At 50.6% G+C, this 25491-nt stretch overlaps 1 protein-coding gene across 2 annotated transcripts in view; it reads left to right on the top strand.

Moving 5' to 3' along the window:
- Positions 1 to 24839, top strand: part of INTS1 (integrator complex subunit 1) — a 29901-nt gene extending 5062 nt beyond the window's left edge. The window contains exons 11-46 of one of the 2 annotated variants that reach the window (XM_059716773.1): positions 69 to 189; positions 983 to 1060; positions 1572 to 1729; positions 2530 to 2626; positions 3004 to 3095; positions 3383 to 3443; positions 3828 to 4025; positions 4335 to 4464; positions 4663 to 4842; positions 4934 to 5083; positions 5542 to 5721; positions 5873 to 5977; positions 6917 to 7084; positions 7177 to 7288; positions 8448 to 8606; positions 10213 to 10359; positions 10751 to 10849; positions 11267 to 11391; positions 12324 to 12578; positions 12955 to 13114; positions 13846 to 13986; positions 14315 to 14492; positions 14576 to 14699; positions 15232 to 15362; positions 15985 to 16072; positions 16709 to 16935; positions 17883 to 18006; positions 18477 to 18610; positions 19311 to 19503; positions 19679 to 19806; positions 21139 to 21251; positions 21859 to 21972; positions 22829 to 22899; positions 23471 to 23562; positions 23703 to 23812; positions 24233 to 24839. In XM_059716773.1, coding sequence (XP_059572756.1) covers positions 69 to 189; positions 983 to 1060; positions 1572 to 1729; positions 2530 to 2626; positions 3004 to 3095; positions 3383 to 3443; positions 3828 to 4025; positions 4335 to 4464; positions 4663 to 4842; positions 4934 to 5083; positions 5542 to 5721; positions 5873 to 5977; positions 6917 to 7084; positions 7177 to 7288; positions 8448 to 8606; positions 10213 to 10359; positions 10751 to 10849; positions 11267 to 11391; positions 12324 to 12578; positions 12955 to 13114; positions 13846 to 13986; positions 14315 to 14492; positions 14576 to 14699; positions 15232 to 15362; positions 15985 to 16072; positions 16709 to 16935; positions 17883 to 18006; positions 18477 to 18610; positions 19311 to 19503; positions 19679 to 19806; positions 21139 to 21251; positions 21859 to 21972; positions 22829 to 22899; positions 23471 to 23562; positions 23703 to 23812; positions 24233 to 24348 — 4859 coding nt within the window. In that variant the 3' untranslated portion in view covers positions 24349 to 24839. Of the gene's footprint in view, positions 1 to 68; positions 190 to 982; positions 1061 to 1571; positions 1730 to 2529; positions 2627 to 3003; positions 3096 to 3382; positions 3444 to 3827; positions 4026 to 4334; positions 4465 to 4662; positions 4843 to 4933; positions 5084 to 5541; positions 5722 to 5872; positions 5978 to 6916; positions 7085 to 7176; positions 7289 to 8444; positions 8607 to 10212; positions 10360 to 10750; positions 10850 to 11266; positions 11392 to 12323; positions 12579 to 12954; positions 13115 to 13845; positions 13987 to 14314; positions 14493 to 14575; positions 14700 to 15231; positions 15363 to 15984; positions 16073 to 16708; positions 16936 to 17882; positions 18007 to 18476; positions 18611 to 19310; positions 19504 to 19678; positions 19807 to 21138; positions 21252 to 21858; positions 21973 to 22828; positions 22900 to 23470; positions 23563 to 23702; positions 23813 to 24232 lie in introns of both variants that reach the window. The other variant, XM_059716772.1, reaches the window with a different exon arrangement.
- The last annotated feature ends 652 nt before the right edge of the window (positions 24840 to 25491 follow it).

Below are 25491 nucleotides of genomic sequence, written 5' to 3'. Positions count from 1 at the left end.
GGTCTCCCCCATTCTTCCAAGGGGCTGTGAAAAAAATGGAGCTGTAACACACCGGGTGTTTATTTCAGATCTGGAGGTGCTGCGCTCCTTCCAGAACCAGATCGCCGCAATCCAGCGAGATGCTGTTTGGTGGCTCCACACTGTTGTTCCGTCTATCAGCAAACTGGCACCCAAGGACTACGTGCACTGGTAGGAGGGTCAGCAAAGCAGAGGCATTACCTAGTAAAGCTGCTCTTCTCATTCTTGTCCTGCATCATTGCAGAGCTTACAGCACATGTTCCATGGTGTATATGCTCAGGGGGGGATCAGAGTTCTTCCCCCATATCACTGAAGCAGCAGAAGCACTGCCCTCACCCCAAGAGAGGGCCTCAGATACAGCCCCTTTGCCAACAGCAAACATCAGTTCAAACCTTTTCTAACTGTCTTCTCTGTTCAGCCAGCTCTCAGAGCCAACTGGAGAACATCCACAGTAGTAATAATCCAGTAATGCTGTCAGAGAAAGTCTTCTGGACATTGTGGGGCTTTTGATCTGAAGCCTGGTTCTTCAGCTGGAAAGCCCTGTACGTGGCAGTGACTAGATAGTATGCTCTTGTTTCAGAGTGCACCCTTTGAAGAGGGATTAGATAGTTCACAACATTGGTAACAGATCAGAGGGTTCAAGCTCGGATCGAGCTGGAGCCAGTAGTAGCTGAAACCTGATTCTGTCTGACAGCTGTCAATGGTTCCCATGGAGGTATCGCAGACGGAAGTGTCACACCACAATTGCCACTGCTGTTGGTACCAACTGCCCCTAGGTAGCTGTAGTGGAACACCCCTCACCAAAGCAGTAGGTCAGATGCCCACCAGCAACCCCAGCTGTGGGGTGTCCTTCTGCTGGCCATGTAACACATGTTCTGAGGCAGCTCCTCTAAGTTCCCAAAGTGGCTATGTGCAATGGGCTGCAGAAACAGTTACTGTCCTTCTTGTTACTGCCTCTCTGCAGCCTCCACAAGGTGCTGTTCACAGAGCAACCAGAGACATACTATAAATGGGACAACTGGCCCCCTGAGAGTGACCGCAAGTAAGTGTGTGCCCAGCTGGGGTGCCCTTGGCAGAGGTTTGGCAGCAGGGAGTGGGGAAAAGATGAGATGCTTTGGGTGCTTAGGCTGTTGTATGTGTCTTGGAGACATCTGCTCTGATTTGATTTTCACAGCTCATTGCAGTGCCCTTAGGCAAGGGATTCTCCAACCTCTAGCTTTCTCTCTCTTCCTTCACCCATCCCCAGAGCCAGGCAGCTCTCAGTGCTGCTGCAATTACAGGGAGAGTGATGATGCATCCTGCTCTGGGCAGCTGAAATCTGCCCCAGGCAGCAGAGTGCAGCTGCAGGTGGTCCAACCAAACTGAATGCTAAAGGCAGTTTGTTTCAGGGTGGGATTAAAATGTAGGGGGGGAGTCAAGCAACTCCCTGGCCATTGAGCAGAGCTGTGGTAGATTCTCGTCTGCTCATGCTGGTTCCCTGTCTGAGCAGCGCTATCAGGTGAGGTCCCTTCTGTCTGGCAGCAGTACCCACTGACTTCCTCCTCTCTCCTCAGTTTCTTTCTTCGCCTCTGCTCTGAGGTGCCCATCCTGGAAGATACACTCATGCGAATCCTGGTGATTGGTTTGTCACGGGACCTTCCCCTTGGCCCTGCTGATGCTATGGAGCTTGCTGACCACCTGGTGAAACGGGCTGCAGCTGTTCAGGCAGACGGTAGGATTGGGGTGTATATGAATGGTACGGTTGCATTCACCTACACCTTGTACAATGGTGTACTTGTTTATCTTCCCACTCCTTATCTGTGCCTCAATAACAAACTTAATTTTGACCTCCAGGATGACTTACAGATTTTGTCATCTGTGTCAAACCTGATATCTACTTTCCTCAGGAGAATGCCTTTGTATCATTCAGGCTGATTGGGTCACAGTTAGGAGCATTGTCAAAGTGTCTGTCATAGCACACAGCAACCTTTGGCCACTGGTGAATAGAAAAGTCTAATCCAAGTCCTCCTAATGTACGTGGGAAAAGCTGAGCAATAATACTAAACATCCCAGTGAGGCCGTGCCCAAACCTAGAGCAACAGCTGCTTCCGTTTCAAGTATTGAAACAGTCTGTTATAAGTAAAAGGAACGTGTGGAGTCAGGCATCAAATCTAAAATGCATTTGAACTTTTCTGTATTCGAGGGGCAGAACAGACGTAACTAATTTTCTAGGTAATTAAATCTGTTCACTGAAAGCAAATAACTGGTGTTACATAACACGATACTTTTCCCTAAACAAGAATTTAAACCAAGCCTTAGCTGAAAAAGTCAATATAGCCTTAATTATAGAGCTGCTATTGAATTCTCCCTCCACCTCACTGTGATGTTTTTGTTCCTAAAATCATGTGATGCCATAAAAACCTGTGATCCAAGACTTTGTTAGTGTCTACTGCGAGATCTATTACCTTGAACCTTAAATGACTTTCAGTCCAGTTCCCCCATTTACACCTCTCTTTACCCTTTTCTATTTAGATGTAGAGGTCCTGAGAGTGGAGAGAATCCAGCTGATTGATGCAGTCCTGAACTTGTGCACTTACCACCACCCAGAGAACATCCAGCTGCCAGCAGGGTAAGGTCATATATATAAGCCTGTATATGATATTCTAGCCCCTTTTCATGCTGTTGCTGGCAAGATGGGCCCCCAGATGTAAGACACTTGTTTTTGCAGTGTTACAATACAGACAAGAGTAATGGTACCTTCCTCAAGGTCTCACTCTGTTGGGAAGTCCTTCAGAGCACAGGGAGGATCAATAGCAGTGGAGAAGCTCTGGGTCCTGTCTGCAGTTGGTATTTGAGCCTGCCTCTTCCAGTTCTCTGTCTGCGCTCACCTGAGAAGAGTACTGAACTGGTGTGTCTGCAAGGCAATGATGCCACATGTAAACGGTCCAAGGCTGAGCAACAGCTCTGCATGCAAACAATAAACCTTCTGGAAATGGCTTTTTCCAGGTATCAGCCTCCAAATCTAGCTATCTCTACTCTCTACTGGAAAGCTTGGCCTCTTCTCCTCGTCGTGGCTGCGTTCAACCCTGAAAACATTGGTAAGTTGGAATGCCATAGGGCTGAGGGAAGCTGTTACAGGGTGCTTTGTGCTAGTCTTGCTGTCTATGCTAAGGTTGCATGTGGGGAAGGCTGAAGTTTACTCTGATTGTATAGTGGTTGTGCGTTGAGTTATAAGAAGTGGGTGGGAAGGGGTGGAGTTGTCTAGAGGGGAAGCACAAGCTAGAAACCATGTTAGCAGCTGTCTAGAATGTTGGTGGAATGTGTTGCGGTGGGAGTAGACAGCGGGGGTCCAGTCCCCTGACTGTTGTTTCCTCTTGTGTTGCAGGTTTTGCTGCCTGGGAGGAGTACCCCTCGCTGAAGATGCTCATGGAGATGGTTATGACCAAGTTAGTTATGTCTTTCAGTTTATTTTCACTCTTAGACCTCAGCTTTTTGAACCAAAGCTACAGTGGACCAGTTCCTTTCCTTCTCTCCCACTTGGGAGGGAAGATGGGATTGTGGGACAAAGCTTGCCAAAGTGAATTCTGTTGAATGGCAGCTGTGGTCAAGCCTAGAGAGAGAGAGACCTCCACGAGCAGTGGAGCCAGGCTTTGCACATGCCGGGGTGGCAGTGGGAAGTGCTTTCTTGGCAAGTGTTCATGCCCCTGCCCATTTGGAAGACCTACTGGCATTTTCACTGGCTGTTGGAAGTAGAAACATTGCAGCATTTTGACTCTTTGACCTTCCTTGAAGTTCTGGGCTGAGCAAGTAACTCTGACTCTTCTTCCTAGTAATTACTCCTACCCTCCCTGCACCCTGACGGATGAGGAGACCCGCACAGAGATGATTAATCGCGAGCTTCAAATCTCTCAGCGGGAGAAGCAGGAGATTCTGGCATTTGAGGGTCACTTGGCTGCTGCGTCCACAAAGCAAACTATTACAGAGAGCAGCAGCCTCTTGCTGTCTCAGCTGACCAGCTTGGACCCACAGTAAGTAGTCTTCATACTGCAATCAGTCTCGCCCCAGTGTCAGGACTCACAGGGAGGAACAAGGCTGAAGATCTCGTGGGGCTGAGGAAAAAGCCCAGTGTATGAGCTTTTGGAAAGAGTTGGGGGAGAAACAGGACAGTATTGGCCAGAGTGAGTGAGGAGCTGTAGGGCAAAAGAACCAGGGCCCTTCCACATAGAGTACCCCTGCCTTTCCCTCTTCCCTGGCATGTGCACATCTTTTTGCAAACTCTGCATCTTAGTGAAGGGGCAATTGGCCATGTGCTTGTCCTGCTTGTGTGTCTCTGGCAGGGGCCCCCCACGCAGACCTCCACCACATGTCCTGGAGCAGGTGAAAAGTCTCAATCAGTCCCTGCGCTTAGGTCACCTCCTCTGTCGCAGCCGCCACCCAGACTTCCTACTCAACATCATCCAGAGGCAGGTGGGTTTCCTGAGGGCCTGGGAGAGTGGCTGTGTGGCTGGGAGGAAGCATGGGAGCAGCTAGAGGGGTCTGAAAACGGTTCATTTCTCTTGGGTCGCATCTTGCTACAATCTGTGACAGCCTCTTGCCAATTGGGCATGCGAAACATGTGGGATCCTGGTTCCACCAGCTTATCGTTGTCACTGTCTTCATCCCAAGGCCTCCTCCCAGTCCATGCCATGGCTGGCAGACCTAGTGCAATCCAGCGAGGGCTCCCTGGATGTCCTTCCAGTCCAGTGCCTTTGCGAGTTCCTGTTGCATGATGCTGCTGATGAGTCTGCCTCCGGTGAGGAAGAGGAGGAGGGAGAAAGCAAAGAGCAACGTGCCAAGAAGCGCCAGGTGAGAGGCCCCTGCTCAGTTCCAGGTCAGGTGTTTGTTAAGGGCCTGTTTCCAACTTGATCTCACTGGATGGGTATGTGTCTCTCCACAGAGGCAGCAGAAGCAAAGGCAGCTCTTGGGGCGTCTGCAGGACTTGCTCTTGGGCCCCAAAGCTGATGAGCAGACAACATGTGAAGTGCTTGACTACTTTCTACGGCGCCTCAGTTCATCCCAGGTGGCCTCACGTGTTCTGGCCATGAAGGTGAGGAGAACAGGGTGCGGCTGGTTTGGGTTTTCCAGAAGCAGTGGGCAGAGCCACTCTGGGGCTTGGTAGATCTTTTTAATGGGGCTCCCATCAGTAACTACGTTGCCTTTTGAGCTAAGATCCAATGCCTTTCTCTACCCCCATGTTTGTCTGTGCAAACTCTTCCCTCCTGTTCCCTGGAGCTTTCATGTTGGCTGTACCAAAAAGAGCTAACTTCTCTGCTCCAAGCATACCTTTCTGATTATGGATACAGGACTTGGCTATCCCATGTGTGAAGTGTATGGTTTCTTTGGTTGCCACTTAGATGTAAATAGCTGATTTCTGATTATTGCAGTGGGATGGTGTTGGGGACTTTCCATTTGGGGGGTGGTCTTAGTTTATGGTTCAGTTCTGGAACCATTTCCCAGTTGTGTCTTTATGTATATGGGCTTTACCTTTTGGGTGTCTGCCTGCAGGGACTGTCTTTGGTGCTGTCAGAAGGGGGATTGCGCGACGGAGAGGAGAAAGATCATCCTATGGAAGAAGACTCCGGTGACTCTGAACTCCTACAGGGGTATCAGTGGCTGCTTAGGGATTTACCACGCCTGCCGTTGTTTGACAGTGTTAGGGTGACTACATCTCTTGCCTTGCAACAAGTAAGTACAAGTAGGAGCAGTCAGAGTATGTGTACTTGTGGAGAAGAGTGGACTGCTCAGAGGGTCTAGTCTTCTGTCCTCTTGGAGCTAAACTGAACCAGAACAAGTGCAAGCGGGTGTAACTTAATAGTGCTCCTCCTTGTCATTCCAGGCTATCCACATGGAGACTGAACCTCAGACTATCAGTGCTTATTTGGTATACCTTTCCCAGCATGCACCAGTGGAGGACCAGGGACAGCACAATGACCTTGCTCTGGTGAGAGCCTGGCAGGGGGCCTCAGAGGGTAGCACCTTGATCCCAGCAGCTTTCTGCTCTGTAACTCCTTGCTGCTAATGAGCTATACAAGCTACCCACCTTGTGGTGGGGATATACAGAGGCCTTTCTGATTTGCATGTCACAGAAGTTAGATGGCATGTGCCTGTCAGATCTGGGACGTAGGTGGCAAATGTCAGAGCATGGGTATAATGCAGCTGCTGAGGTGACCAGCCCTGGGTATGTCTTGGTAAATGACGGGCAGTTGGGATTGTGCTAGGATAACAAACATTTCAACACTACGCTTTCCGTAGTAACCAAAACAGGGCACCTGAATTGTTTTTCTGTTTTGAGTCATTGTTGGCCTCTCTGGTACCTGGCTATTTGTGGTAGTTATCCCCGTCTATAGATTTTTAGAGGCTGCTTTGCTGCCATTTTCTCTTCTTTTCCCTTGTGCTTTTGTTCAGTTGGGATATGAGTACTCTAAAGAATCCCCTGAACTGCCTCTTGGTGTCTGACATCCTCCTGGGAAGCTGTGCAGGGTGGTTTAATTGTCTTCTCTGTCTGGGTCCGGTGCCGTGTCTATTGTTGAAAGAGTGAATACCATGAAATCCAAGTCTCCCAACCTTCATGACAAACCTTAAGCCTGATAGAGCTCCCCTTTGCCATTGTAGAGCATGGGAATGGGGATGTGCTGGAGCTTTATAAGGAAGAAAAGAAATTTGGGCCATGTCTTGTACTGTGGTGAACATTTCCTCTGAGTACAGTTGTGTGCATAACCCTGTGCCCCCGTGTGTAAAATGGATTTGAGGGTTAATCTGGGGCAGGCTCAGTTGGATTAAGATTTTTTCCAGCAACTGAAACTAGAGAGAGGAGATGACTGCATGGGGCAGGTGCCCGTGGCACCATGCAGAGGCTTTTATGAGTGTCCTGTCTCTGCAGGATGTGGCCAGGCTCATCGTGGAGCGCTCCACCATCATGTCCCACCTCTTTTCTAAGCTCTCCTACTGTGCCGAGTCGGACGCAGTGCTGGTTGCTCTGCTCTGTGTCTTCTCTCACTACATCAGACGCATGCGCCAGAGCAAGGAAGGCGAGGAAGTGTACAGCTGGGTAGGTCCTTCTTCCCTGGACCCCTTCTTTCCCTCTAGCTGTCAACATGTCTCATTTCTCCACTTCCCTTCCTGATCTTTCTTTTCCGGCAGTCTGAGTCCCAGGATCAGGTGTTCCTGCGCTGGACCAGTGGGGAAACTGCCACGATGCACATCCTTGTGGTCCATGCCATGGTCATCCTGCTGACCCTGGGACCTCCTCAAGGTTGGTGATGTGTTGCTTGAATGATTCATGGGAGTTGCTGCTCTGGGGCATGGATCTAGGGGTGCAGCCTCCCCTGCCCCATGTGTACAGTCAGGGAGCTGTCTTTCTACCTGCAGTCTCCTGGGGAATCCTGGTTAGGGTTTTAGACTAAGCAGTGTTCCAGCTTCTGACTGTCTGCATGAGGTCTCTTCATACCTCTTCCTGGCTTCTCCACATATCAGTGCATGGTCTGTGGGAGGAGGGTACTCGCACTCTTCCTGTCGTTACTACTTAGTCTTGGCCACTTCTCTGTGTGACCCGGGGAACATGAACTTGGGAGCCAACCATGCCTCTTTCCCACCCCCACCCTTGTGGTGTTGGATGATTTCCCCTCTGTTCTGTCAGCCATAATAACCTGTTCATTATCCCTTCCCATGCCTGCCTTGGTGCCCTTCATCACCCCACAGACTCTGCACAGTGGAGGCAACTTTCAAAGACAAACAGATGGCTTCTGTTCCTCTTTCCAACTCCCACGTGCCTTTATGCCTTTTGAAAGGCTCTTCCCAAAGGCCCTCATCTGTGGTCACATGCCTGCATGTTCAACCCCTCTTGCATTGCTGGCTATTTAAAATGTGAGCGCTAGCAGTTAGACACCTGGCCAACAAGCCCCCTCCTTCCCCAGCAAGGGTTCCTGTTCCTAACTCCTGATTAGATGCAGCAGTTAAGAACAATTGGAAGGGGGGAATGTAGGGGAGGGTGCATGGGGCTCACATAGGCCATTTTTACTTGTGCATGTTGTCTGCCTTCTAAAATTGCCTAGGGAGCTCCATGTTACTTCTCTGTCTGGTTGATTTAAAATATATTTTATGCATAACAAGTAACAGACAAAACAAATTTTATGGGCTTTTGGGGTCCATTGGAATATCGTAAATCCACCTTGCAGTTCAGTAGGTATGTTTGAACTGGTGACACCAAATCTTGCATGGTGCTAATTAGGAGCTCTCTCCTTGATCAGGTGAATGGGCCCATGACTCTCCTTTCTTCTTGGTGTTTAGTTTGTTTCCTCGCTAGAGTAGAAGGGTCATGCAAGGAAATGGCCTGATGTCCACTGAGAAGGGCAGGGAATATAATATGTACTCAGTAGCCATGTAGAGCAACTTCTGTGCCTACCTTTAAGTAGGGGACAGTGACTTTTACACCTTGCTGGATATCTGGTTCCCGGAAAAGAAGCCACTCCCCACAGCCTTTCTTGTGGACACCTCAGAGGAGGCTCTGCTGCTTCCTGACTGGCTCAAGCTGCGCATGATCCGCTCCGAGGTTCCTCGCCTAGTGGATGCAGGTGAGCCAAGCCCAAGGGACCTCCTGTGGGAATCCCTGAAGCTGAGGAAATGGGAAGGTTGTATCAGCCAGGCCTAGTGACTGGGAGCTGTAGTGCGTCTTTGGTCCTTCTTGAGCCCATGTGTGATCTAGATCTGAATGATGAGGATGCGGGTCACTGTTGGCCCCAGAGGGAACTTGAGTTTAGAGGGGACTGTCTGTCGGCTACTTCTCATTTCTTCCTTTACAGTGGACAGTCACTCAGCCTCCAGGCACAAGGCCCTGCTGCACTGGCCCAGTTGCCAAAGGTTATCCATCACACAGAGACTTAAGGAGTTGGGCCAGCTCATGAGGGGAGGCAAATAGGGCCTCTCCACCTACCCTTTAGTGCTGGTTTGTGTTGCCCACATACAATTTCTTTCTCTGCTAAAAGCATGTATTTTGTATGTGGGGGTCAGCAAACAGCATTTAAGGCTGGGGGGTGGAAAGAGGGAGGTAGGTCCTCACATCCCAGAAAGCTAATACTGGTGGGAAGTGAATAAACAGTAGCATTTAGCAGAGAACTGGGACTCGAAGGGAGACAAGAGCTCTCTTCCTTCAGGCCCCACTGGGAACAGTGCAGCTCTGTTCTGAGCTGTGTTCATGCCTAGCTGACCCTGACTCCAGCTCTGGTAAGGAAACACTTTGGTTGTTGAAGTCTTGAAGTCAGTACTGCCTGGCCAAAGACAGCCTTTCCATTTATTTAAAGGAAGTGAGGGACTGCAGAAACTCAATGCAAGGCCTTCCTTTTACCTATACTGAGGTGGCCAGTCTGGCAGATACTACAGCAACCACTGTATGTGATGCAGCAGATCAGGGAGCAAGCAACATGGTGGCAAATAAGGCAAGGAGCAGAAAGCAGCATAGTAGATCAGGCAAGGAGCACAGGGCAGGAAGCAGAGGAGCATCCTGGGCAGGGACCAGAAGGCAGAATAGCAGATTGGGTAAGAGAAAGGGATCAGAGTAGCACTCGGGGAGGGTGTGGGGTTAATTTATGGCATGCCTGTGGGGAAAAAAATGGTTGACACCCACTGATGTATACCAAGTCCATTTCTATGTCGTGGTTTGAATTAATTGGCTCATATATATTCTCCAGTGTTGTATATGTTCCAGCTTGCCTAACCCTGGCAGTGTCTGACTTTAACCCAGCTTCTGGTTACGGTCACTTTTCTTATCATGTGGCTCTTCACTGCTCTCGTTATTCTTTGCATTCGGGCTTTTGTCCCTTCCTTGTTAATTAAATGACAGCTCTCCATAACCGGTGATTGAATTATTCAATAATTCCCGCCTGCAGTCATCAACGGATTGGGTGGAAGTTATTTTTAATACAAATGATCTGGTTCTTTATCAAATTAAAGGGAAGATCAAATTAACCAGTGAGTGAATTAACTAGAAGATGTAATAAGAAGAGAAATATGTGCAGATCAAAGGAAAGATGGCAAGCAGCTGTCAGTTTGGCTCGAGGCCTGCTACAGCTCTGTTAGGAAATATGTCACTACTGGTGCATCTCAGCCCAAAAGAATCAGCTAAGAGACATGTCCTTTGAATGAGGGATGCAGGTTTCTGATGGGCCTCTTGTATATTTTCAGCACTGCAGGACCTGGAACCCCAGCAGCTGCTTCTCTTTGTTCAATCCTTTGGTATCCCAGTCTCCAGCATGAGCAAACTCCTTCAGTACCTGGATCAGGCAGTATCTCACGACCCCCAGACACTGGAGCAGAACATCATGGACAAGAGTAAGAGCCAGGGGTCAGGCTGTTTGGGACACATCTCCTTCTAGAGCAGCTGTTTGTTTTCAACCTGCTTTGTTAGTATGAAGTATTTTGCAGCTTTCTTTTGAGGACCCAAGCTAGCTTGGTGATTCCTCTGTCAGGCTCACTTGGTTCTTTCGATGGAGCCGCATTTGGGGAGGCCTTAGACATGTTTCCCCAAGGTGGGGGAAGGGGTTTCTAGCTGGAGAGTTTGGGAATCATTTGAGTGGCAGCTGCTGGCTTTAAGGAAGTTGGGGTTTGTTTATGTCAGTGTTTCTCTGTTTGCTTACCAAGTAGGAGCTGCATGGCCGGCTACCTCTTTGGTTCTGACTGGGAGATGAAGGGAGGCCATGGTCATGTCTTGTTCTTTTTTCAGATTACATGGCTCATCTTGTAGAAGTTCAGCATGAGAGAGGAGCTACTGGGGGCCAGACCTTCCACTCCCTGCTCACCGCCTCCCTGCCAACACGCCGAGGTATTGCACAACCTACCCTCATCTCTTAGATCAGAGCCTGCTCACAGACCTTTCACCTTAGCCTTTGTCAAAACCAGGCACAGTCTGCCTTGTCTGTACCTAGTTGTATTTCAGCTTGTTTCAGAGCTGGGAGGGGGGGTGGGTCTTCCTAAATGCTGATTTACTTATGTACACCAGCTCTAGGGAGGTCTCTGCTCTCCCCTCCTGGGCTAGAGGAGAAAGTCTCATGCATCTAAAGTACTTGACTACGGTGGAATCTGCCTTAGGCTTCCTTTGTTACTCGGCTTCTCTTGTTTGGCTTTTATGGAAATAAAGCTGTTATTTGCATGACACCAACTACAAGATTGTAGTGCTGGGGGAAAATCTCTTCCTTGGGCCCCAGTTGAAGACTCTTGCCTGTGTTTAATCTCTCTGCAGACAGCACGGAGACACCAAGGCCAAAAATTAGTCCCGAGACTCCACAAGGACAAGGCAGGATTCGGGCCCTAACACAGATCCGGGTCCTGGGCCCAGAGGATGACCTGGCAGGCATGTTTCTTCAGGTACTGCCTCTGTCTTGGATTTACAAAGCAGTATTTTCTGCAGCCACTTCCCTGGAGTGTCTTTTCTAGGCTCCCAACTTTGGCACTGCACTGTTTGGCTTCATTAACTCCTCTGACCTCCTGCACTTATGTGGGGGTGGGTGGCAAGAGGTGGGGGTGGGATGCATGGCCAGACACAGAGCGGCGGCAGCGCAGAATGGTGGGAAGTGGCGGCAGCCGCAGTGCGTGAGCTTCTCTCTCCTGCGTCCGGCCCACTAGGCGGTGCCTGTGCAGCCTGCAGAGGGGCACCGCTGCCCTCACCCCACCCCAGCCCTGCTCCTGGCAGGCAGAGGCTCGGGGTGGTGGGTGGCTGCGCTCTGTCCCCGCTTGCTCGCGCATACCCCCTAAGGTCCTCCCAAGTACCCCTGGGGGTATGCATACCCCCAGGTTGACAGCCCTTGCTCTAAGGTATTTGGCTTTAAGGTAATGGCAAGATCTTGCAGTTAAACCATGGAGTTGCTAGTGTTGGTTTCACTTCTCAACTCTGCCATGAGTAGCAGTTCTCTGGGGAAGTCTCTTAGCCTGGCTGTCTTGAATTTCCATCCTCCATAGCATGCTGCCCCTTGGCAGTGTGGCAGGGATGAATCTGAATGTTCAGGATGTGCTTGCAGGTCCTTGGATAAAAAAAGTTATATATGTATAAAAAAAAAAAAAAAAGGATTGGGCTTAATGGTCTCACTGGGGCCACATGCCTAGGACTTGCACTGTGTTCTTCCGTTGGACACAAGCTGGGACTGTGGTGCCCATCTCATCTAGTGACTGCTGCCAGGCGAAAGGGTGACGTCACCCTGTCAGGAAAGAGCCTGTGTTGCAGTCCCTTCTTGACTGTCGGCTGTTCCACCAGTGGTCCTTTTTGTTCTCTCACAAACTGCTGCTCTTCTCTGTCCTCTCAGCTCTTTCCCCTGAACCCCGATCCCCGGTGGCAGAGCTCAAACCTGCGCCCCATCTCCCTGGCATTGCAACAGGCCCTGGGGCAGGAGCTGGCTCGCATCCGCCAGGGGAATGTGCAGACAGCGGGGATTGCAGCCCGTCTCCTGCAGGCAGTGGCTGCATTGATGAACTCCTCACACAGTGGGACCCTGGTCATGGCGATGCACCACAACCACTTCATCTCCTGTCCACTGATGCGGCAACTCTACCAGTACCAGGTGGGGTGTGGGCCCAGGCTTCTTTCTAGCATGCAGTGGTTTGGTGGTGGGAGGGGAGCCCTTTGAAAACTAAGAAGGGGGAGGTACTGGCCGCATGGAGTCTCAGGGAGCAGTAACTGCAGTATAGCACTGGCCTTCAGAACAGGCTGAGGTTACCTCATGCTGCATTGGTAGAGGAAAGCAAGGAGTCTCAGGTGACTAGCTGTATCAGGATGTTTTGCAGTGAGTCCTTCCACATGTTTACTTGGCTGCTACAGGTCACTGCATGGCTGTTCCAGGTGGGAGGCTGGCAGCACCTGGTCTGACCACCTGGCTGTGCCTCCCCTAACCCTGTGTTCATGCGCTTCTCCTATCATTCTTGGTGTTCTCTCCCCAGCGCTGCATGCCCCAGGACACGGCCTTCTCTTCGCTCTTCTTTAAAGTCCTTATGCAGATGCTGCAGTGGCTGGAGAACCCTGCTGTGGAAGATGGGCCTCTGAATGCCCAGCTCAAGTCATTTGCTGTGCAGTACTCAGCGCGGCACAGGATCAATGACGGTGCGAAGCATTGCATAGATGGCGGGGCAGAGCAGGGAAGGGTGCAACCCAAAACCTCATCTAGAGTGCAGTGCTGTCTACCCTCTCCCTGGGTAGGATGTAGGGGTGGGTCATGCCTCTGCATGTTGTGAGCCCCCCAAAATTGCTTGTGCTAGCCCAGGAGTGGCTTTACTTGAGCTCATGTCCACCTGTTACCATGGAGGCATTATTCAGTCCAAATGATTCAGTGTGGGGAGGATTTTAAAGGAAGGCCCATCCATGGATGGTTTTGTAGAGCAGGCCAGAGGGGTTGGAGATCTCAGCACTGCTGCTCAGACATGATAATGTGCTGATGGTAATTGTCGTGCAAGGCCATTCAAGTGACTTCAAGGCACAGCAAATTACACTATCTTTAATATTACAGTTTGCCCTTTGGGGAAGGGAGTTCTGGAGAATGCAGCCCAGAGCTCAGGCTTGAGAACTGGACTTGATAGCCCTTGTGTTTACTTGTATTTTCTAGGGTTGTAACCCTGGTTTTTCTCTTAGCTGTGTGTGCCTGGTCCTGGTAACACCACTATCAGCTGGGGGTTACTTATGGGAGGGAAACGGAGCCAGTACATGCTGGTTTCACATGTGGCGCTCTTAACAGAGCAGGGCTGATGGTGCAGTTCACATGAGAGGCCACAGCTGGTTGCCACAGCTGAGGACCCTGGTGTGGTTCTAGTGGTGCCAATCCTGTGATCTCCCTACAGTCCGCAGTGGCTTCCTACACCTGGCTGAAGCACTGGCATTCCGTCAGGATCCCGACTTGGTTAGCTCCACGCTGCGCGCTGTCATCACAACTGTGAAATCAGGAGAGAAGTGTAACGTGGAACCAGAGCTTGTCAGCAAAGGTACGTCTGTCCTGTCCTCCCTCTTCAAGCCACAGAGGAGGGAGACACAGGAGGGAGTGAACATGTCCTTGCAGAACTATAGAGGCAGCCTTTGTTCTCTTGACCAAATAAGCTTGCTCCTGTCTTGTTATAGCTCTTTTTATTGTACTATTATGTTAAAGCTGCTTGGGGCATGGCTCTCCTATTAAGAACCAGGCTTGTTGCTGGCAGTTTGAGTGCAGGGGTCTGCCTTTTTCCCCAACACTGTAAAGCTGTATGAAGGGTCCTCATGAAGTCATCAGGCTCTGCACTGCTTTTTACAGTTTCTGAAACTTTGTGTCTCTGCTAGTCCTCCAAGGTCTGATTGAGACACGCTCTCCTTATGTGGAGGAGCTTCTGACCACCCTCTTCTCTGCTGCTGTTGAGACCACAGCCCGATTTCCTGCCATGAGACCAATTGCTGTAGTGAGCTCTCTGCTGCTCCAGGAGAAAGAGGAGACGCCTGTGAAGGAGATGGAAAGCTGCAGGTGAATCCCAAGGCTAGTGGGTATCCTTTGCTTTGTCTGGTTTTGTGGCAACTTCACTGACATCTCTCCTCTTCTCTTTTCAGTGGTGAGGTTGCTTGGCTAGGGCCATCCTCAGGCCTTTTCATCGACTGGCTGGAGATGTTGGATCCAGAAGTCATCAGCAGCTGCCCAGACCTCCAGCAAAGGCTGCTTTTCTCCTGGAACAAGGTGAGGGTTGCATAGCTAAGGATGCATCTAAACTAAGTCAGTTTTCTTGGGCCTCACCCTTAAAGACTGACTTTTAGACTGTTCCACTGGTCAGTAGGGTGGGAAAGGGTCTTGGACCCCCCTCTATGTCATTACGCCAATCCCAGAGGAGAACCAACGGTCTCTGAGGACCCTGTGTGGATCTTTTTTGCACTGTCTCTCACTGCCATAGCTGAACATTTGTATTTCTGAAGCTCAAAGCACTTTTAAGGACATAGTTCCCCAACAGCCCTATCAACTAGGTTTTCCCATTAGATGGTGACACAGAAGGTACATAGCTATCCAAGTACTGGGCCAGGGACAAGGTTGGAAGTCAGCATCTTGGCTCCCAGTCCCATGCCCTGACTGCAAGGCAATACAGCTGTTCTAAACTCAGGTCCCCATTTCTGCTGTTCTACCTGTGTCTACATCTTCCCATAGTATCCTGGTGTCCTGTCCTCTCCAGTTCAGTGACCCGCATGGATTCATATTTTTCTTTCCTTGGTTCTTTCAGGCCAAGGATCAGTCTGGATCCCAGATACCCTCTTTTCGTCCATACCTGTTGGCTCTCCTCACTCACCAGTCAAGCTGGACCACACTGCACCAGTGCATCAGGCTTCTGCTTTGCAAAAACCGGGAGCAGAGGTGAGTCTTCCCCATTGGTCTGGTTGAGGAGTTTTATGTAGGCTAATCCAAGAAGGTGTACCAAGAAGGATGAGAAACCAGATAGCAAAGAATGTGGCTTCTCTTGCTGATCTTCCCCCTCCAATCAGCTCTGTTGCTTGGTGGGAAGGTGCCTAGTTCCAGTTTCTGTTTAGTTTGCTTGATATGGACATTATCCAATAGAAGTTACACAGGGGATTCAGACTCGTGTTGTAGCCTGTGAACGCAGGAAGCATCTACTGTGTTATCCATCCGATGTTACCCTCTCTCCTGCCTTTTTGAATCCTGTGTGTTAAGCATCACTTGAATTGGTGACCAGCTCCTGGCTGTATTTGGCTTCCACAAGACTCCTTCATCCCTGGCTGAGTGCTTTCTCAAGGTGTCCCACCCTTGTGCTGTCCTTATAGTGAATCCTCAGATAGCCTCTGGGAGCAGGATCAAATCTCCTTTCTGGACTGGCTCTGAATCCCATGGATATATTGATCCAAGGTGCTAGGGATCTATAGACATGCCTGCCCCATGGGTGACTATTGCTGAAGGGCTGCATAGGCTCCATTCCCACACTTGCCTTTGAATCCCTTCTTATTCTCTTACATCCTGGCAGGTTTGACCCGACTGCATCCTTGGATTTCTTGTGGGCCTGCATTCACATTCCACGGATCTGGCAGGGCAGGGACCAGAGAACTCCCCAGGTAGGGGTTAAATCATCTGCAGGATTGATAGAGCATCCTTTTCATGCTGCCTGACTCCTCATGGCCAGAGGCAGGAACGTCATATTGGGCTCCCTGCTCAGGTGCACATTAGTGTTGGGCTTGTAGTTTTGATAATTGTCAATGAAAATTCACACCCAGCTGTCAAGCTTTCACTGCAGCAAAACCAGCCTGGCTGTATGTTTTCCCTGGGGAGTTCCCTGGTGCTGTGCTGAACTTGCAGCTGGGTTGCTCACTCATTGCAGAACTAGTTTCACTAGAGGCACTCAAGACTGAAGCACAATCATAATTCTCTCTTTAGACAGGTAATGCAACCCCCTTTTGCAGTGGAAAGCTGTTTGCAATGAAGGCTGAGCTTCATTAGCAAAGTTCTTAGCTAAGCAAGTGCAGTAAGATGGAAGCAGTTGCATTGTGGGAAATTGGTGGAAGTGAAGTTAAAACCCTTGCTGTTTGGGGTGGGGGTGCTTAGTTTCCCAGCTGTGGCTGCTGGGCAGTTTTGAGAGTGAGCCCAGAGGGAGTTTGCCTTCCTGATTTATTTGAGGGAGCAAATGACAGAGGCGCAGTGATGGGCAAGGCCCTGCCTCCACCCTCCCCTCACAAGCATCCCTGCTGTTGCAGAAACGTCGGGAGGAGTTCGTGCTGCAGCTGAAGGCACCGGAGTTGATCAGCATGGTGGAGCTGGTCCTGGCTGAGGCAGAAACCCGGAGCCAGAGCACAGAAGAGGCCTCTTGCACACTCATCCAGTCACGGCTGCCCCTGTTGCTCAGCTGTTGCCATGGAGATGTGGAGAGCATTAAAAAAGTAACGGAGTATCTGACTGGCTGCATCCAGCAGTGGGGGAACAGGTGAGGCTGTGGAAATGGGTGGGAGCTGTGCAGGCACTAAATGGTTATTCAAGCAGTGTTTGGGCAGCGAGGTGGCCAGAATAAGACTTGCCCAGGCAGCTTTGTGACGTTCACCATGTTCCAGAGAGCATCTGAAAGCTCATCGGTAAGATGCCTTGGAAGAACTCACAGGGGACTGTGACGATCAGGGCAGGGACTTGGTTCTCTCTCCAGTGACACGGGATCCAGGTCACTCCATTTCAGAAGTCAGGGCATGTTGTTCCTAGCTGCCAGCCCAGCAGGCCCTGCCCACTGTCACCTCGGGGACCTGGAAATATGTTCATCTCCTCTGCTGCTTAAATTGTTACTGGGAATCCATTGTGCAGCTGAAACAAAGCTGACCGTTTTTGCCATGCCGGAGGCAGATTGGAGTCTTGCCTGCCCGCTCAGAGTGTCCCTGGCTCTGCAGGGCTGACATGCTCATGTCTGTAAAACAAGCCAATGTCAATCATGGACCAGCGGAGTGGGAGCAGACTGGCTGAGGCTCTGTAAGCATTGTCCCTTGCAGTGCAGGGGATGACTGCCACATGGAGAGCAGGTGCACTAAATGTGGGTGGGCCATGTCCTGCAGGCGCATTCCTGCCTGCAGTCCTGTCTGAGATGAGGGATTACCTCTTTGTAGTGCTGGCATTGTGCACGGGAGCTTCACTGTGGGAGGATGAGTAGGGCTGGCTTGCCACATGCTCCAAGGCAGTTTGGAAATGACAGAGCTTCCTGCTGGAGAATCAGGCAGCCCCACTGGGAAGGCCCATAAGAACTGCTCTTAGGCCACAGGCAACTCAAAAGGGGCTGTCTAAGAGTGGAGAGTTCTTCAAATTGGGGGTGAAGCCATTTGCTGTTCACTGCCCAGCCTGGGACTGCCCCCCCAGAAATGTAACAGTGCTGGGTCGTCTACATTCTCTTTTCAGCTCAGTGGGGAAATGCTGCCAGGACCTTCTCCTGCAGATCTACCTGCAGCTCCCAGAGCTCCTCATGCCCATGCCTGAGATGCTGCTGACCAGCGAGGGCACCACAGACGGCAGCACCTGCAAGGTAGATGGGAGAGCAAGCAGCAGTCCCCATTTCTCACCTCTCAGATTGCTGTGACCAGAATGGGCAGTTGCCCCAGGAGAGCGAGCAAGTGCTGACTGAGATGACTCCAGTCTCCTCCCTAACCCGTTACTTCCAAGCATCCTTGCTGGATCCCTGGCACTATGAACTCTGCAGGGTTCTGTGTGATGAAGGCTTAACTCAAGCTCCTGCATCCTCCCACACTGCTAGGCCCCTCAGAGTTGTGTGGAGCAGAAACGAGTAGCCTTCAGGTCCCACTTTGCTGTTGGGGACATTGGGTCTTGGATCCTGAGGCAGTTGGAAGGCTGCTGGCTTATCCCAAGTTCTACCCAAAACAACGATTTGACCTTCTTCCTAACCAAATCATGTGGAGGACTTGAAAACCTCAGTGATAAAGCCAGGGAGCCAAGCCTTTTATTAGCTTAACTTTCCTCTCATTGCAATTCTTCCAGCTTGATGCCCTGGTTCACAGATTCATCACCCTTCTGGCAGACACCAGTGATTCCAAGTCATCTGAAAGCCGCGTGTGGGATGCCAACATGGCATGCAGGAAGCTGGCTGTGGCTCACCCCATCCTTCTGCTTAGGTACTGCCCCTGTCTTCATCCAGAGCTATTCAGCTGGACGTTTCTGTCCACGTTAGCCCCCTACTCCCGAAGATATTTCCAGTGCAAACCTGATCATGCTTCCTTCCATGTGTGAAAGCAGTGATGCAGCTAGCAACACTTCTGACTGGCTGTCCTTCTAAGGGGATGTGTCCTTTTATTTACTGTCAGTTGAGGAAGTTTTGAAAATGAGGGTCAGAGAATTGGTCCTCCTGTCCTTGCTTGTTTAATGGACATGGATCTGTGCACCAACACAGTGAAAATGATGAGCAACTTCCTCCTTGGAGTGAGTTGGGCCACCTCACAGCTGGTTCTGCTGCAGTATAAGTCGCTTAAAACACTACAGGTTACTGGGGCAGCTGTTTAAATTAGGCAAATGGTGTTAGCCACTCGACAAGTCCCATGGATTTCAATACTGAAGCTGGCTCTTAAACTGACTTAGTAGGAGTAGCATGCACTGGATTGTTTATACCTCATTTAGGCCCATTCCTTTGTTACCCAGCACAGTCAGTGCCTCCAGTAGTAGCCTGGAAGTTGGTTAAGACCTGGTCTGTGGGCTAGAAGCGTTAACCTGCAGTGCCTGGCAGATGATTGTCTGATTGCCAGATATGCTCACTGCATGCGTCTCAGCCTGTCTTCGGTGGGTGTCATTGGAGATGAATGTTCTGCTCCTTGGTTTCAGGCACTTGCCAATGATTGCAGCTCTGCTCCACGGGCGTGTTCACCTCAACTTCCAGGAGTTCAGACAGCAGAACCACCTGACTTTCTTCATCCATGTCCTGGGCATCCTGGAGCTTCTGCAGCCACAGGTGTTCCAGAACGAACACCAGGTGGCACTGTGGGACTGTCTGCTTTCCTTCATTCGCCTGTTGCTGGTACGAGCCATCACTGCATGGGCAGCCAGCCCCCCAGGGGGGGTTGGTACCTGGCTGTGTGGGTCCTGTGTAGAATACTTTTGTGCATGCACCCAATTGCACAGTGCTGTGTGAATGGGGGATGGGCCCCCACACTTGATTGGTCTTTGTGAAGCAGCTTTTCTCCCTCTTTCAGAACTACAGGAAGTCCTCCCGTCACCTGGCTGCCTTCATCACCAAGTTCGTCCAGTTTATTCACAAGTACATCACATGCAACCCCCAGGCTGCTGTGTCCTTCCTGCAGAAACACGCTGACCCACTCCAGTAAGTCCCAACCTCACTCCATTTCCCCTGCCATTTCCTCTCACTCACCCCAACTGCACTGGCTTATACTTGGTCCCACGGGGAGCAGCAGAGGGTCTAACATATGGGCCTTGCACTGACTGCTGTTTAGTCCTGGTTGCAAGAGATAAGGATCCTGGAGCTGCTTCACCAGTTCTGCTTGCCTTCTGGCCTGCTGTTTCATAGAATCATAGAAGTCAGGTCGGAAGGGACCTTGTAAATCTTCAAGTCCAACCCCCTGCCTGGGCAGGAGGGAAACTGGGCTCAAATGACCCCAGCCAGGTAGGCATCAAGCCGCCTCTTAAAGACCCCCAGGGTAGGAGCCAGCACCACCTCCCTTGGAAGTTGGTTCCAGATCCTAGCCGCCCTAACTGTGAAGTAGTTCCTACGGATGTCTAATCTGAACCTACTCTCCAACAACTTGTGGCTGTTATTCCTTGTTATCCCGGGGGGCGCTGGGGGAAACAAGGTCTCCCCCAAACCCTTCTGGTCTCCCCTAGTGAGTTTATAGACAGTCACCATGTCCCCCCTCAGCCTTCTCTTGTGAAGGCTGAACAGGTTCAGGTCCCGTAGCCTCTCATTGTAGGGTCTGCCCTGATGTCCCCGGATCGTGCAGGTGGCCCTTCTCTGGACCCTCTCAATGTTGTCCACATCCCTCTTGAAGTGCGGTGCCCAGAACTGGACACAGTACTCCAGCTGCGGCCTGACCAGTGTCACGTAGAGGGGGAGGATCACCTCCTTGGCCCTACTTGAGATGCACCTGTGGATGCACGATAAGGTCCAGTTAGCCCTGCCAACCGTGACCTCGCATTGTCGGCCCATGTTCATCTTGGAGTCAGTAATGACTCCAAGATCCCTTTCTGCCTCCATGCTCTCAAGAAGGGAGTTTCCCATCTTATAAGTGTGCTGCTGGTTACTACTGCCCAAGTGCAGCACCCTGCACTTGTCAGTATTGAAACGCATCCTGTTTTTGTTAGCCCACCCCTGCAACCTATCCAGGTCTTTCTGCAGTCTTTCCCTCCCTGCTAACGTGCCCACCTCACCCCAAATTTTTGTATCATCAGCAAATTTGAACAGGTTGCTTTTCACCCCATCATCCAAATCGCTGATAATAATAATCGCTGATTCCATTCATGTGTCTCCCTTTTGGTTCTTCTTTGTGGCTCTCTTCTCCTGCAGTCACTGAAACCAGGCTTTGCTCCCTTCTGTATTCATTTGTTTTCAGACACATGTCCCTCAGCTGTTCCTTTTCCTTACACACGTGTGCTAAGCTGTTGCTGTTTAATGGAAAAAATGCCTCCTTTCTCCTTGTAGTGACCTCTCATCAGATAACAGTGACCTAGCAATGCTGAAGTCTCTCCTGGCTGGGCTGAGCCTGCCCAGTAAGAGTGGCATCTTGGACAGAGGCTCTGAAGAGGAAAAGGATGGTGAGTCCACATGGGTGGAGCAAGGATGGAGGTTTACTTCTGTCTCTTGCTGGGTTAGGCTGGTTCTCTGTACTCCCCAGTGGTGTGTTTTGGGGCACTCATGCTTCTGTGTGGACTCCATGCTGAGCTCTGCAATCCCAGCCTTCCTAGGACAGTGAAGGACAACTTTTGAGTAGAGCACAATGAGAACAAGCCCTCCTGTGTCAGCAGGATTGAAACAAGTGCCTGGGAAGCATTAGGTGCTAATTTTGCAGTCTCTGAGCTATTGGAGCCAGAGCCTCATAGTGCTGTGGAACAAGAAGCTGATGTTACGGATTCTGCTGCCCACCATGTTTCTTCTAATGAACCAGCTTGGATCTTGTAAAGACACATCTGCTCCTGCCTCATTCTTAGTTGTCACCTTGGTTCCTCATAAGCTTAGGAAAATGGGTGTTAAAGATGCATGAGATAGTCACTTCTTGCTTCATCCTTTGGTGAGAAGTGGAAGCTACGTAAGGACATTGGGGGACAGCGGTCAATGGGCTGCATTGGCCGAGAGTGCTGGACTTGTCTTTGTTTTCAATGTAAAGAGAATGCCTTGGAACTGACCTGCTTTACTCTGTCCCAGATGAAGCAGCAGCGGGCTCCCTCCCACTGGTCAGCATGTCTCTCTTCACCCCCCTCACCCCAGTGGAAATGGCACCATACATGAAGAGGCTTTCCAGGGGCCAGACTGTCGAGGGTAAGCAAGTGCAGCCTTTGGTAGCACCATTCCTAAAGTGCCTCACAGGCCTCAAAAATCTACCCTTTGCTGTGTGGTAGCTTTTCAGTAGCTCAGTGTGACAGCACTCATGACCACAGACCCAGAACTAGACAAAAATACAGACGAATAGATATGGGTATTTAATTGGGAGAGAGAACCTGGAAGCCTGTAGTAGTCAGACAGGCTCGTCCAAATCAAAATCACAGCATAGGTCTCTTTGAGGTGTTTGTATCAGAAACTGCAAGTGCCCTGAAGCCTTGCAACAGTGAGCTGTAATTTTTTTTGTCCCAGTTTATGGGCTGAATAGGGTTGAATCTGGTCCATGCTGTGTTTGGAAGCCTCCCAGAACAGTTCAGGTGCTCTGTGATTGATTGACTGATTGTGTGCCACGCTTTGTTTGGAGTTGGTATTGGACCAATGCCTGGGTACTGTGCTGACTGAAGAGCCGTCTGAACATTGAAACGATGTCCCACTCCTGTCCAGGCAGAGTTAGCAGACATCCCCTGGTGGCTTTCACAAAAGATTTAGATGTTAGTGTGGTATCCCAAGGAACTGCCCTCTGCTTCTTTGTTCACTTGCATCCAGTATTCCCGAACAGCAGCATTGCAGTGTAGTGTTATGAGCAAGCCCTGTGTGGGGAAACTTCTACAGTAAAAGTTGCTGCAGAGCGGAAATGTCTGCTGTGACTGGTGCTAGCAGTGAAAGCAGCCTCTGTTGGGGCAGTTCTGGGTCTGTTGTATGGGGAACCCTGGTTTGATCTTCTTTGAAGCATCATCTAATTTCTTTGGGTTACTGAAGTGAAGCCACCCTCCTGTGGTCTGTGTCTTTCCCCCAGACATCCTGGAGGTGCTGACTGACATCGATGAGATGTCCAGACGGAGACCAGAGATCCTGGCCTTCTTTGCTGTGAGTATGACTGGCTTGGAAGCTTGCTCTATCTTCTGCTTCATGGGCCATTCCTTACAGCACAGCCTGTCATGCACAGCTAACTTGAGTCTAAGCTTCTCCTCTGCTTCTTGGGTCGTTGTTGGGGTGTTTCTGAATAGACCGGTTCTGAGTTTAGACCTTGCATTGCCACACGTGTGTGCCCTACCTCCTGCCCCTTCTCTGTCACACAGTCCCTGTGATTTAGTGTCTGACTTCTTGTAGATCAACGCCTCTCAGGTCAAGCTTGCCACAGGGCTAAACAGATACTCTGTATGATAAAGTCCTTGGAGATAAGTGAACAGCTCTGCAATAGGCACTTGTGTGGGAAGATCAAACAACCCAGGGATGAGCAAGAGGATTGGGGTGGGCAATTCAAGGTGCTTAAAGCATTGAGAGCTGGCCAGTCTCTGTAGAGAGACACCTGCGTTTGATCTTCCTGGCCCTGACCCATGAGGGGCAGGGTCACGTGAAGCTCAGGGGGGTTGTGTTCAGTGTCTCGCCACGTGATCTCACTGACCAGGAGGTTGGTCCATCTGTCTCCGTCTCTCAGACTAATCTACAGAAGCTGATGAGCTCTTCAGAGGAGTCCTGCCGGAACTTGGCCTTCAGCCTTGCGCTGCGTTCCATTCAGAACAACCCCAGGTGAGATCCGTGGGGACCCAGCAGTGCAATGCTTTTTTTGTTTTGAGTCAGTTGCTTCTCTCTCGGTCAAATGGCCTCGCGCATGCGATGGTGATAGCAAGGGTGGGGATCGTGCTGATGGTACTGTGTTTCATTCCCAGAGTTGCTGCAGACTTCCTCCCCACATTCATGTACTGCCTTGGCAGCCGAGACTTTGAAGTGGTACAGACAGCATTGAGAAACCTTCCGGAATACACCCTTCTTTGTCAAGGTAGGGCAGGCCCCTGGCCTTACACTGCATGTTTGGCCCCAAGAAAGAGGAGTTCTCTTGTCCAGAACCAGTAACCCTGGTTACTGGCTGTCCAGTGCCCAGATTAGCTTTGCTCTCAGCCCCATGCAGGGAGTACTGCAGGAGCCTGGGTGCCCAGCATAGACTCCTTTGCTGATATGGGGTCTCCCTCTGAGCTGTAGTGCTTTGTATCCATCTGTTGAGTGCCTGGAGTGCTAGATATGTGTAGAGGGAGGGCTGGCAGTGACCGTACTATGGTGGGAAGCCCCCTCTCCTTCCCATTGGAAAGGCGTTTGAATTCTGCTGCACTGAGAGATGGGGAGCCCTTCCTCTGTGTGGCTGTCACTGGTAAATCTGAGCTGTTAGACCTGTTCCTTTTACTTACCCATTTCCCCTTCACAGAGCATGCGGCAGTGTTACTGCACAGGGCCTTCCTGGTTGGGATGTACGGACAGATTGACACCAGCTCCCAGATTTCAGAGGCCCTGAAGGTTCTCCACATGGAAGCCATGATCTGAATGTCACCATCCCAGGAGCTCGTCTTTTGGAGGAGTTGAATACTTCGGACTTGTCCATTTGGGTTGAATCCTGGGAGGAAGCATTTGTGTTTCAGCCTCCATGTACTGGAGTGGACAAGAGACACCAGGGAAGGCAGCCTAACTGTGAGAGGAGAGGGCTCGCACCTGGGCTTTCACCAGTAGCAGGTCCTGCTCAGGACATCACTTCTTGGGATCAGAACAGCCCTGGGCACTACGCATTAACAGGGACCATTCCTTCGCAGGCACCTTGGACAGCATTTACCCAGTTCCACTGGGCAGCAGCTGTACTCTCCACCTTGGACCCACGGTGCTGTTGACTGTGAATTGGGGAAGGGAACTGGCCACAGGGTTCTCGAGGCTTGTGTTCCCTTCTGCAAGCAAGGGAGAGAACACTGAAATCCCTGCAGTGAGAGACTTGTCATTATTTTGTGATTCTTTTTTAAATTAAATATCTCCTGGTTTCCATCCTGCTCCCTGATGGCCTGACAGCCTCCTTGCCCCCAGCCACAGGACTCCTCTCTGGTCTCTCTCAGGTTTTTCCCTCTCCTCCTTGGAGAGAGCTTCTGTGATGAACCTTCTTGCCAACCCCTTGCTGCTGCCAGCCCTCCACAGCCACACCTGATTGGAGCTTCACAGGGGCTTCTTGTCCCCTGGTTTCTGATCCTCCAGAAACATGGCTGTTTAGTTTCCTGCTGTGTAATTTGTCCCTTGACTCCTACACCTGTCGGAGTCTCATGGGCACAAATTTAGCAGATAGGTAGTAGCAAGATGTGAAGTCCTTCAGCTGATTCCAGTGTGGCCTGTTTGATGGGGGCAGTCATTAGGTCGTAGCAAGCCTGTATGAAAAGCACAGGGTATGGTGCTGACGGCTGTGCGCCACCAGAGCATTCTCTGTAGAGGCCAAAGCACGTGTGGATATGCAAACCAAGGGGCTGGGTTTTAGGCTTGGGAACCTCAATCTGCCATTTAGGTACAGCTGACCTTTTCCTGAACTCCTCATCAGCTGTTGTCAAATAACCTTGGAGGCTCCCAGGGTCATTGTCTCAGCCAGTGTCTGCTGCTGCCCTCTGTTATTGCTTCAAAGTTGCCTTGTGTGGGTCTTGTCTCCATCCTGGCTGGCTT

Source organism: Alligator mississippiensis, chromosome 13 (assembly GCF_030867095.1).
Source record: "Alligator mississippiensis isolate rAllMis1 chromosome 13, rAllMis1, whole genome shotgun sequence".
In the NCBI taxonomy this organism is placed as follows: Eukaryota; Metazoa; Chordata; order Crocodylia; family Alligatoridae; genus Alligator; species Alligator mississippiensis.
This window is presented reverse-complemented; position numbering and strand designations above follow the sequence as displayed.